The sequence below is a fragment of the Dama dama genome, chromosome 28, assembly GCF_033118175.1.
Source record: "Dama dama isolate Ldn47 chromosome 28, ASM3311817v1, whole genome shotgun sequence".
Taxonomy (NCBI): domain Eukaryota; kingdom Metazoa; phylum Chordata; class Mammalia; order Artiodactyla; family Cervidae; genus Dama; species Dama dama.
In genome coordinates, this window is record NC_083708.1 from 25,710,214 (window position 1) to 25,722,866 (window position 12,653).

The following is a 12,653-nucleotide window of genomic DNA, read 5'->3' on the forward strand; positions in this document are numbered from 1 at the left end:
AATTCCATGGACAGAGGAGCCTGGCGGGCTACAGTCCATGAGGTCACAAAGAGCAGGACAAGACTAAGCAACTAAGCATGCACGCACATGTATATATTGATGAGAACATTAAGTTCTATTCTCTTAGCAAATTTCATTTATACAATAGTGTTTTCAACCATAGTCATTACACATTAGCTCCTCAAACCTTATTCAACTTATAACTGAAAGTTTGTACTCTTAGCAACCTCTCCCTATTTCACCCATACCCACCACCTCCAGAAACCACTCTTGCATTCTCTGTTTCCAAGAGTCTGACTTTTTTTTAGATTCCACATATAAGTGACACCATGCAGATTCTATCCTTCTCTGACTTCACTTAGCATAGTGCCCTCAAGGTCCATCCATATTATTGCAAACAACAGGATTTCCTTTTCTCATGGTTGAGTAATATTCCATTGTATCTGTGTGTGTGTGTGTATATGTGTCTGTGTGTGTGTGTCTGTGTGTGTATCTTTACATTTTAAGGAATGGGTAACCTTTAACCATAGAACAGGTGAGCTGTTTGTTCAGCACACTGACAAAGGGCTCTTCCTCTCTTCATGTCCTAGTGATTTGAAAATCAGTGTTAACAATCAAAAGGAGAAAGCATGTCATCCTCTAACATGTTCTGACTTAAAGCATTTTTCTACATGCAGGTAGAAGAAAAAATTTTAAATTCAACAGTCTTTTTACAAGAAGATGTTTTATAGCCCAAATCTATTTTCTATTATGGGATTTAAAAGAGACTAGTACTTTAACAATTGCATACGCAGCACTTCACCAAAGACACAAAACTATTTAGGCTTCTTCTCTTCCAAAGGTTGCCTAAACACAACACCAAATCGCAGATTTACCACTTGAATCTAGAAAAGTAGAACCTACGTTCTACCTTGTATGATGAGGCCAGTACGAAGAATGAACAACCATGAGAAAGATGGGCTATGTGGTCTTTTAAAATTATGTCTTTAATCTTCACTGGCACTTCTGAACCTAATGGTGCCACAACAATTCCTCATAAAAAGATATAATCTTTACTGACCACATGGGCTGGAAGTCTTAGAAGCACAAAATCAAAGAGTAAGTAAATCATATACCAAGCTTCAATTTTCAAGCACTGTGCATTTTTTAAAAAGCTGAATGTTAGAGTTTTACTCTTTTCTATATAGGGTGAGTTTATTAAACTTCCAAAAAGATGGAATAGTTGAAATTCCATTCCATGACCTTCTCCCCTTTGTAGACTACCATTTGGTCTATGATACAACTCAGAGGGGTTTATTGTTGGGGCAATTTTACGGGTTAGCAAAGGCCAAACATTCACTAAAATGAAGCACTTCAGTTTGAATAGCCCACCATGACATCAGGTTTTCAAATTACTTTTCCTTCTATCTCCAGAAGAGATTCAATTTCACCTCCAATGGTCTCCCCACCTCTTCACCCCAAGGCCACCCACCTCCTCTGTGCCTCCTTAAAGCCTAAAAACATTATAAAGCTTCAGAGAAGAGAGAAGAGGGTAGGTGGACTTTTTGTGTGTGTTCTTAGAGTCTCTGAAATCAAGGCACCCCAAAAACAACAGCAACAACGAGCCCTGGGACACAGATGACCTCTTGACCTAATACTGTATGGTTATCTTTCTATAAAGGAGATAATTTTAATCTGCTGTGTAGTTATTCCTATTCATCTGGTTTCATTCCAATTTGAATCCTACCACAAACTAAAATATGCAAAATCTTTCATTAACATATCAGAGGTTTTCTTTTCATTATAAATCAAACTAAATAGGTCATGACTGTTTAATCAGTATGCAAAATATTGCCTCTGGAATACCTGTAGTGCCTTGACAGCTAAAATTCTTTTTAATGCTTTGAAATCTAATTCTATCCAAGCTAACCCTACCCCAGTTCATCACTCCCTCACATCAAAATTTTCACCACATGATGCATAGATATTGTTCTAAAATCAGTATGATGTACATTAATAGCAGGAATTTAAATATTCAGGGGAGAGAAAAAAAGGAAAGATGGGTGAATGGAAAAAATAATGAATCTTACACACATATCCATCACCCACAGTTAATCCCAGTTAACATACAGGTTTCCTTTCAGTCTTTTTTCTACATATATATATTTTATAAGTGAGATGGGTTTTCATTGAATATTATGTTAGCTAGCATTTTTCCATGTAACTAATTTTTTTTGAAAAGTAGCATTTTAATGGATGCAAATTATTTAATAAACAATAATTTATTTCACCATTAAAAATATTCAGGGGAAAAATAGATTCTATGATCACACCCTACCCCCTGTCCCAACATAGGACTTTTCCCTTCCCTCAGCAGTCAAGAAAAAAGGGTGGGACAGAATGATCTGAAATTATGTTGCTGATAGATTCAGGCCTCCCTCTTAAAAAAAGAGATTTATTCTTCTTCACAAAGAAAAGTTCACATCATTCCTAAAGGTTAGTGAGACCATAATCATCTGTATTTATTAACTAATCTGTGAGGAAATCTATTCTAGTCCTATAGCTTTCAGTGCATCAATATGTGGATAACTCTCATGTCCATCTCTAGCCCTGACTTTTCCTCTGAGTTGCCCCCTTGGGGCAACTTGTTGGTCTGTTGGGCATCTCAGACTAAACACAGCTCAAACAGAACTTCTTTCAACATTTTATTTTGTCTTGGTTGCCAAGGCATGTCCGAATCTTTGCGACGCTATGGACTATTGCCCAGCAGGCACCTCTGTCCATGGGATTTTCCAGGCAAGAATACTGGAGTGGGTTGCCATTCCCTTCTCCAGGGGATCTTCCTGACCCAGGGACTGAACCCAGGTCTCCTGCAATGGAGGCGGTTTCCTGCATTTCTGGCAGATTCTTTACCGACTGAGCCACCAGGGAAGCCCTTGTATTGGGGTATAGCCGATTAACAATGTTGTGATGGTTTCAGGTGAACAATAAAGGGATTTAGCTGTATACATGTATCCATTCTCCCCCAAACTCCCCTCCCATCCAGGCTGCCACATAACATTGAGCAGAGTTCCATGTGCTATATAGCAGATCCTTGTTGGTTATCCATTTAAAATATAGCAGTGGACCTATCCATCCCAAACTCCATAGCTATCCCTGCTCCCCATTCTTCCCCCCTTCCCTGGCAACCATGGTTCCTGCTCTAAGTCTGTGAAGCCAAAACAGAATTCTCAGATCTCCCCACCAGACCTGCTTCCTAGAACAGCAAACATGCATACAAAGTGTCAGATGCTGCTCTGCACTCATTGAATCCTCACTGCCTATGATAGGTACTCATATGATCTCATTTCATGGAAGCCCCTCTATGCTTGGGAGAAAAGTATCAGCTAAGAGAAAAACTGTTTCCCACTCAGATACTAGGAATGTAATATCTTTAAGTTCCAAAAGGTCATAAGAGGGAAGAAAATGCATAACACAAGGTCAAAAATTCTTGATGGTGGAATCTGGGGTCAAAGATAGGAAGCCTCTATGGTTTCTCCATTAGGCCCCACTCCACAACACACAAAAGGAAGAAAAATCACATTATGTTGTGGGCACCTTCTTCCCTTTGGCACAAGACCACCTGGCAAGCAAGATATTTTAAATCATTAGAAAAGTACCACAATAGTTAATTATTTTGTGTAATTTTAAAAAGTAACCCCATAAAAGCAGGACTGTGGAATACTCAAAGTTATTCTGTACCTTGCCTAATATCAGACAAGAAGATAATAGCAAAGCTGAAAACATTTCTGCTGGTCTGAGAAAGAAAAATGTGCTTCTCCAGTGTTTCTCTTGTACTCTCACACTTACCAGCACACTCATGACATTTCTGACACCAGATGTGTTTGTGTGGAGGGGTTTCTCACATCAAGTGGTTCCGCAACACCAGCTGAGTCTCCTACAATTTAATTCTGATGCTACCTGGAGATCACACCAGGTCCCACAGGTTAAGGGCTAGGTCCCACAAGACTGCTCCCCACTCACCCCACTTCAGATGCGAATCACAAGTCCAGATTATCACCAGTGCTCCTGACCAAAGTGTTGGTCACTCAGTCATGTCCCACTCTTTGCGACCCCACGGACTATAGCCCGCCAGGCTCCACTGTTCATGGAATTCTTCCAGGCAAGAATATGGACTGGGTTGCCATGCCCTTCTCCAGGGGATCTTCCCAACCCAGGAATTGAATCTGGGTCTTCCACACGGCAGGCACTGTCTGAGCCAGCAGGGAAGTCCAAGGGGTTCTAAATCAGAGGTTCCCACAACCTCCTCCCCAAGTTCAATTAATTTGCTAGAGTGGCTCACAGAACTTAAGAAAAGAGATTACTTGCTAGGTTATACCGATTTATTATAAAAATTATATGATAAAAGATACAGTTGAACAGCCCGATGAAAGAGGCAGGTGGGGATGGGAACCCATCCCCATGTTCCCATGGGAACACATGCTTTTCATGCTCTCTCCTGGGTCACCACCTGCCTGGCACTTCCACGGGTTCAGCAACCCCAAAGCTCTCCAAATGCCGTATTTTTGAGATTTTTATGGAGTTTCTTCATAGGCATGATAGACCATTTCCAGGTCCTTTTCCCTCCATAGAGAATGGGGGCATAGGACTGACAGCTTCTAATCATGGCTTGGTCTTTCTGGTGACCGGCTCTCCTCCAGGAGTCCAACAAGAGTCACCTCATCAGAACCAAGGATACGGCTGTCACCCTGGAAATCCCAAGGGATTTAGGAACTCTGTGTCAGGAACCAGGGTCAAAGTGCAAACATGAGAACAAAAGATGCTCCTAGTGCTCTTATCACTTAAGAAATTATATGAATTTTGGGAGCTTTGTGCCAGGAACTGGAGGCAGAGGCCAATATATACATACACATTCTATAGAGTAACAGGGATAAAAAGCACATCCCCAAAATATGAAATATACAGTTTTTTCTCTTTACGTTAATGGTCAACAAGTTTTTAAAACTGTCAATCATTTTTGATAGAAATTCAAAATATGTAGTGAGTGCCAAGTATTCAAAGGATTTAGAATTTTATGGAAAAATATAAGCCTAAAGTATATACTTAACAAATGTTAAAATACATATATATATTGAAGAAAAAGAATTTAAAACTGTACAACTCCATAAAAGTAGTCTGAGTAAAAACAGAGCTTTGGTGAACAAAGTTTTATTTCATGAAGCTACTTTGTAGAGCCTGTATCATGCAACATATTAAAGACCATCCATATTTCTATATATTTTACTTCTAGAGAAAATATTTTCCCTGGACACCAGTACAAAATAAGCCTTGAAGGAAAAAAAAATATAGAAGAGGCAAGACAGCAGGCTGAGTGATTTCTTTTTAAGAAAAAAAATATACTTACGCAGTAGTTGTCTGCACATCATGCCAGCTTCTGCTAAAGTTCTGTTTTAATTCATTCATCAGGTTCATGCCGAGTTTTTGTTTTATCTCCACAAGATGCCTTTCTTTTGCTGATAAAACTTGTCGTAAGGTTGTAATTTCGTCTTCCAGCTACAAGCAGGAAGGAAAATGATGGGGGAAAACGTCAGACCAGGTGAAACATACACGGGCAGACGCTCTCAGTGATCCAAAGCACCCTGGGCACCCTCTTGTTCACACAGCCCCATGCAAGGCCTTAGCAAACACATCCTGTAGAGAAGTCTAATATTTTCTATGAAAGAACATTTTTTAGTTTGAATGATTCTAAATGTAAACACTACTCCTTGTAAAAAATTCACTCATACAGCAAAATACAAAGGCAATAAAAACCATGTGTAATCTACTAGGAAATAGACACTGCTTAGAGTTTTTGGTTTTCAATCATCCAAATGTTTTTCTAAAATTATACATAGATGTAATTTCTGAACAGGAAATTGATTTTGTAGTCTATACCTAATAACTTCTTTTCAAGTGCCATTAGTCAGTGTTATTTTTTTTTTGCCATCCACACCTAAGCATACATTGAGGTTTTGCCAAGCTGGCACTTTAACACTTACTTTTTTTAAAAAAAATGGAGCATCTAAGTCTCATTTACATTCCAAGCGTCACTCTACTCCTGACCACAAACAGCATCACTAACCCTGTCAATCATCTTGCAAATGTGTTCCCTGGGTCACCAGAGACATAGCTGCTAGAAAAACATCTCAACAATGGCATCTACTTTTGCAAAAATAGGGTTGTAAACCCTTGTATTCACAAAAAATCACTCAAACAAAACAGGCAGAAATACTGAATCAACTACCTGAAATATTCTAGTAGAAAAGAACAATATCTTGGAGCTTTTAATGTCAGCAAAATGTCCTAGTAATCTAACATTATCCATTTTTTTTACAGTTGTGAAACATTTTTGTATGTTCATGGAAATCTTTTTGAAGTCTTTCTAAAATGAATTCCACCTTCCCTAACATGTTATAATTAGTAGCATCCTATGTTTTTTTCTTTTTTGGCCCTGCCAAGTGCCATATGGGATCTTAGTTCTCCAACCACAGATCAAGCTCATACCCCTGGTGTTGGAAGCACAGAGTCTGGACCACTAGAGAAGTCTCCACACTGTCTCTTCTTGACAAGCAAGTGTCTTCAGTACGCAGATATATACTCATTACTCCAAAAGGAGCATATTCAGGGGCGACCAAGGGGGACTGTGTTTTTAGTCTCTCCATTAAATGAGAACACACTATCATTTAAAAATCCGATCCTTCTATCCTTTTGCTTTCATGTTATATTACATATTTTCATCTTAGTCAATGTGCTCACCTGCATTTAGTCTGCTGCCTAAGATTTCTCAAGGTTGTATCTCTAGCTCTCTTACCATAGAAAATACTTGGACTTCAGGCCAGCTTTTTATTCAGTATAGAAAGATTTTTTTCTTCTTTCTTTTGAATAAATAATATGTTTGAGTGACTGAAATGACTGGGAATCTGGTTTTGTAGATACATTAGGTATTACTGCTTTTTCCAATGTGTAACAAGAGTAATGAGAATTTTTTAACTTGCAGAGAAAAATTAAAGATGTAGAGAAGAAGAGAGAGGTTTAAACATCTTGGTATTCTCATCCTTTTATCTATAGAACCTCAGAAATTTATTCAGAATTATAGGGGACAGTAGGATATTCATTAGTTTTGGGGAGTTGGGAAGAATGGGTAAAGGATTCATAAGATTTCTAATGAAATCCATGATCGCAAAAAAGTGATAGAAATATTGAAGTGACCAATTAATCAAATATCATCCTAATATTAAATATTAAATATTAAAATCCCACATCTAATCATTTAAAAATTGAAGCATATGTTAAAAGGTATTTGTAGAGAAAAGACTTCTAATGATGGAAACATGAACTCAGTTACTCTATGCAGACTAACGTCAGGTACCATAATGAAAGTCTCACTATTTCAAAAAAATGTAAGACACACTTCTTAATGCTTTCATTTATATATCAGTGATCTAAATATAATATATGCCAAAATAGCTATTAAGAAAATCCCAAAAGGTAAAATAAAAAGATAATTCTTAAATTGCATTACCATGCAAGACTGAGAATGGTCAATCTCATCTCTTTCTGCAGAGCAGAGTCCTGACACAGCAGAAAGTCCTTTAATCACAAATACTTTAAATGATGATCCTGGTGATATTCAATCCCTTATTGGACTAATGAGAATTTTTGACCTACTTACATCAGTGGTTCTCAATTTCAGTTTATATTAATGTCACTCAGAGAGCATACTTAAAATGCAGATTCCAGAAGGAGGCCCCTTTTAAGGCCCTGAGATTCTGATGTCTCAAATTTGGTGAGGCCTGTCTATATATATTATTTAACAAGCACCCCCAGATACTCTGATGCAGGTAGTATAGAAATTCTACATTGTAAGTATCCCTGTAAGCCATATCAAATTCATTTTGGAATGAGCTGGAGTGCAGGTAAATCATTAATTAAAGTATTTAAGATATCCTTTCCCCATTAGTTTTAAATTAATCATGTCTTCATTAGAAACTAATAGTCTGGTTCTTTGGTTTCTTGATCCCCCTAGGAGATCTCCTTGTAGGATAAATATTTATGTACAAGATTAGATATTTAAACTTGGTTATTTAAATATGAATGAATAGGAATTTAAGTGTTGGAGAGGATGTGGAGAAGTTGAAACCCTTGTACATTGCTGGTGGAAATAAAAATGGTTCAGCCACTATGGAAAATAGCCCAGCAGTTTCTCAAAAAGTTAAAGGTGGAATTACCATATGACCCAGCATTCCTATTTCTACTACATTCCCCAAAGAATTGAGAACAGGTACTCAAATAAATACATGCATATACATGTTCATAACAGAACTATTCCCAATAGCCAAAAGATGAAAACAACCCAAATATTCATCAAAGGATGAATGGATAAATAAATTGTAGTATATATATAAAATGGAATATTATTTAGTCACAAAAATAGATGAAGTACTGATATAAGCTACAACACACATGAACCTCAAAAACATTTGGCTAAATGAAAGGAATCAGACACAGAAGGTCACATATTATATGATTCCATTTATATGAAATACCCAGAATAGCTGAATCCAGAGACAGAATGCTGGCTCATGGCTACAGAAAAGAAGGGTAAATGGGAAGCAGTTGCTTAGCAGGTAAGGGATTCCTTTCTGAGATGATGAAAATGTTCTGGAACTGGACAGAAGTGGTGTTATACAACATTATAAGAGCACTAAATGCCATTGAATGATTCAATTTAAAATAGTTAATTTTATATCAATTTATTACAATAAAAATGCAAAAATACAAATGAACTAATGAGTTAGCTTCAAAATAAAATTTATGTTAGAAGACTGAAGATTTACTTTTCTATTTATTCTGCTATATTACATGAAATATGTCGCAAATACAGAGAAAGAAATAGCTTTCTAAACTATTAATTATCAGTATGATGTTTAGGAGTAAGAGCCTTTGGTCTCTTGTTCATTCTGCTTTGAGTCATGCTTCTTCTCCTGCCCTGGCCAAGAGTAAGGAAGAATTAAAATTAAAATGCAGATAATACCCGGGAGAGTATGACAGGCCATGGGTTACCAAGACATTTGGTCAAACATTATTCTGGCTGTGTCTTTGAGGGTGATCATGCATGCGATTAACATTTAAACTGATAGACTGAGTAAAGCAGAGTGCTCTCCCAAAGTTGGTGGGCCTCACCCAATCAGTTGATGACTTAAATAAAACAGCTAACCCTCCCTTGAGTAAAAGGGAATTCTATCTGCCTGACTGTTTTTGATCTGGGACATTGTTTTGTCTTGTTGTTGTTTGACTTTTTTGTTTTTTCTTGCCTTCAGCTTCAAACTAAAACATCAGCTCTTCCCAGACCTTTAGACTGAGACTCCCCTAGGTGTCCAGCTTGCTGACTGTAGATCTTGGGAGCTGCCAGCCCCCAGAATCACATTAGCTGATTCCTTAGAATAAACCTCTTTCTATATACATCCTATTGGTTCTACTTCTCTGGAGAACCCCGATTAACACAGAGGGGTGCTACAATAAGACACTATTGGTTATGAAGGCTTTAGTTGTTCACCAGTTCAGTCCAGAAAGAAATAAAGTCTTGAAGGAAAAAAACTGGGAGAGGAAGGAAGAGCCCAGGACACTTACTTGTCAGCCTGAGACAGGTGGCTTGAGGGCACTGTGTGCTTTCCTTGGGAAACCACACGCCAAGATGGAACAGCCCAAAGAGGCTTGTCAACTTAGTAATGCTGTCCGGTAATTTTCCTACTCCTATTAATGCCTATTTTTCTTGAGTCATTTTATCTAGGAGACATTGGCAGTACTTGATTATTATATAATCATAAATTTACAGTGATAATGCCAACACTTCATCCTTTTCAAAAACCAAGCCACATTATAGAATACTGAGCATCAAATGCAGCTTAGCGAAATGAAAGTGGGAATGGGATGTCAGTAGCACAGAACTAATGAGCAAATTTATTTAAAAAGAGAGTTGGAAAAAAAAAAATCCCACAGAATAGATGTGTAAAGACCTCAGAAAAGATGTTAGGAGCAGCTGGTAAGAGGATTGAGAACAAATACTTAAAACAAATAGCATTTCTTTATATATGGACACGATTTGTTTAAAAAAAAAACAAAACCTATATTCTACTTCTGGAATTTACAAATACACATATTTGTTGGTGCTATGAGTCAAGTTCACTAGGAATCTTAATTGCGCACCTTCTGTGTATACACAAACCTCTGCATCAGGTCAGAAGTGATGTTGGTGTTGCATTGAAGGAACTTTTTTCTTTTTTTAGAGCTCGGCTTTTTATTGAATGTGTTACTAAAGAGGTTTAGTGAAAAAAGACCAGAGCCCACATCATCATCAGACTCTTCAGATTCTACTGTCTTTGCTTCTACTTTCTTCTCCTCAGCTGGGGCAGCAGTGGTGGCTGGGGCAGGTCCGCCAGCCCCAGAGGAGGCTCCCGATGTTGACACTGGCCAACGCCTTTGCAAACAAGCCTGGCCAGAGAGGCTCAACATTTACACCAGCTGCTTTTTTTTTTCCTTTTAATTAATTTATTTTAATTGGAGGCTAATTACTTTACAATATTGTAGTGGTTTTTGCCATACATTGACATGAATCAGCGAACACATGTACACCAGCTGCTGTAATGAGGGCATTGATCTTATCCTCCAGACCGTCACCTCATTGTCGTGCAGAATGAGGGCCGAGTGGATGCAGGCAAGCTCCAAGGAGGAGGCCAGGGTGCAGGCGAGTTAGTTAGGAGGGGGCTGCCAGGCACAGTGCTAGTTGCCGGATGAAATTGGCCTTAGCCTCCTCAGAAGGACCAAGCACCTAGCAGCAGCAGAGGAAAGCTGAAGGAACTTTTAAAAACACGCGTATTGCATGACCACAATAACAAACTCAGGACTGAACAGATTCCTCTTTTAAAATGCAGACTTCCGTCTAAGGCGTAGTAGCCTCTTGGACAGTATTTGCTTATGTCTCTCTCCTCAAGGACAGGTCTTCCTGCAGCCAGCACGTGGTAAGCAGAACAATATGCTGGTTGTGTGAGTGAATGCCCTTACAGATTCACCCTGAAGTCTCAAGGCGTCCTCCTGGGAATATGGACTACAAAACAGCGTAAGGTAAAAGCAGAGCAGGGTGGATCCAGCACAACTAGCAGACAGTAGGAGAATCTGAGGGAGGAGTGTACCGAGCGGGAGACTGGGCGCACCCTGCAACCCCTTTAAGCAAAGCAGTCAGACATAAGACGTCCTCCTACACAAAGCTCTTGCCTTGGATCATGGCCACAACTGATTGCCTGACTCAAAAGCAATGTAACAGGCTGACCTGTGAGGGGTCCACCCACGTGGCTAACAGACCCAGTAGGATCTTCCCTCAAACAGAGAGGAGCTGCTTGTGAACAGGGGTCCTGGAAGAATATCTGTGGAGAATGAGGTAGATAAGCTGAGCTACTTACAAGACGTCTCAGTTCTTCATAGGGCCAGCCGTGGGACCACTGAGATGTCCTTGATACAATTAAACCCTAGCATCCGAGGTCCTCTGAATGCACGCGTGGTCTGAAAGAACCTAATCTGTGCATGTGTGTGTGAAGAGCAGGCACTGTATAAGGGCAGAGAAAGCGGGTTTAAGAAAAGAGTGAGCATAAAGCATTGGTGGCCTGAGGTGGAGGGAGAAGAAGTGGGAATGTGAAAAGGAAAAACAGCAGATAACTTCTTTTGCTTTTTGCTGCGCATGAGGCAGAGCTGTGCCCAATGTCCCAGAAGTCACACTGCCGCCTTGAGGAAGATGCAGTGCTTCTTCATCCCGGAGGAATCCAGAAATGAGAGACAGGAGGCATGGAGGCTAGTGCATCCTAAGGGATGAAAACACCAATCCTGATAACATGATCAAGTAACAGGGAGTCTGATGTTACCTTCAGAAGTCAGGCTCAAAAAGTCTTAGGAGTGAGACACACTGGAAGATCGTTAATGTGGTCAAATGAGACAAAAATGTGTGAAAACACTGGTTTTTTATATTCACGGGGGCAACCATTGAGAACCAAGGCTTACTGTGTCTCGATTATCAAAGGAATACACGATCATTGTTGAAAGTTTAGAAAATAGAGAATGCAGGCACACAAAAACATAGATGTGTATATCTATCCATCTATCTATCGACCTATCTATCTACCAGTAATTGCCGAACGAAAAATCAAGTCATTTTATAAAACTTGGTCTGTTACAGAGGTTGTGTATGAACCTAAACTTGGACAGCAGCAGTGAAAGAGTTAAATTTTAGCTTAGAGTCAGTTAGCTAACACCAGTCTGTAGAATATAACTCTTGGACAGCAAAACTGACACAAACAAGTCATGATCCAGGATTCCAGGCCTTAAGAAAAAGTGGAGCTAGGACGTTCTCTGTCAAGGCTGACTGGTCCACGAACTCTGACAGGTGTGGCCAATCTGAAGTCAACACGGTGGTTCTGGATCAGTGGCCACAGACAGACCCAGCTAAAGAAGTAGGTCATTCGATCTGAGGCACTGTCCCTACTAAAATAATCTTTGCTGCACTAGAAGAACAAGCTGCTCTTTTATTTGAGCATGAAGTTATTTTAGGGTGTGTCTTGTGAAGGAACCTGAAATGTCTTCAGTGTTAT

At 39.2% G+C, this 12,653-nt stretch overlaps 1 protein-coding gene across 1 annotated transcript in view; it reads right to left on the minus strand.

Annotated features, from left to right (window-relative positions):
- The window catches only part of TPD52L1 (TPD52 like 1), a 91,979-nt gene that overhangs the window by 18,864 nt on the left and 60,462 nt on the right, over positions 1-12,653 (minus strand). Inside the window, exon 3 of the mRNA XM_061131662.1 lies at positions 5,384-5,532. Coding sequence (XP_060987645.1) covers positions 5,384-5,532 — 149 coding nt within the window. The remainder of the gene's footprint in view (positions 1-5,383; positions 5,533-12,653) is intronic.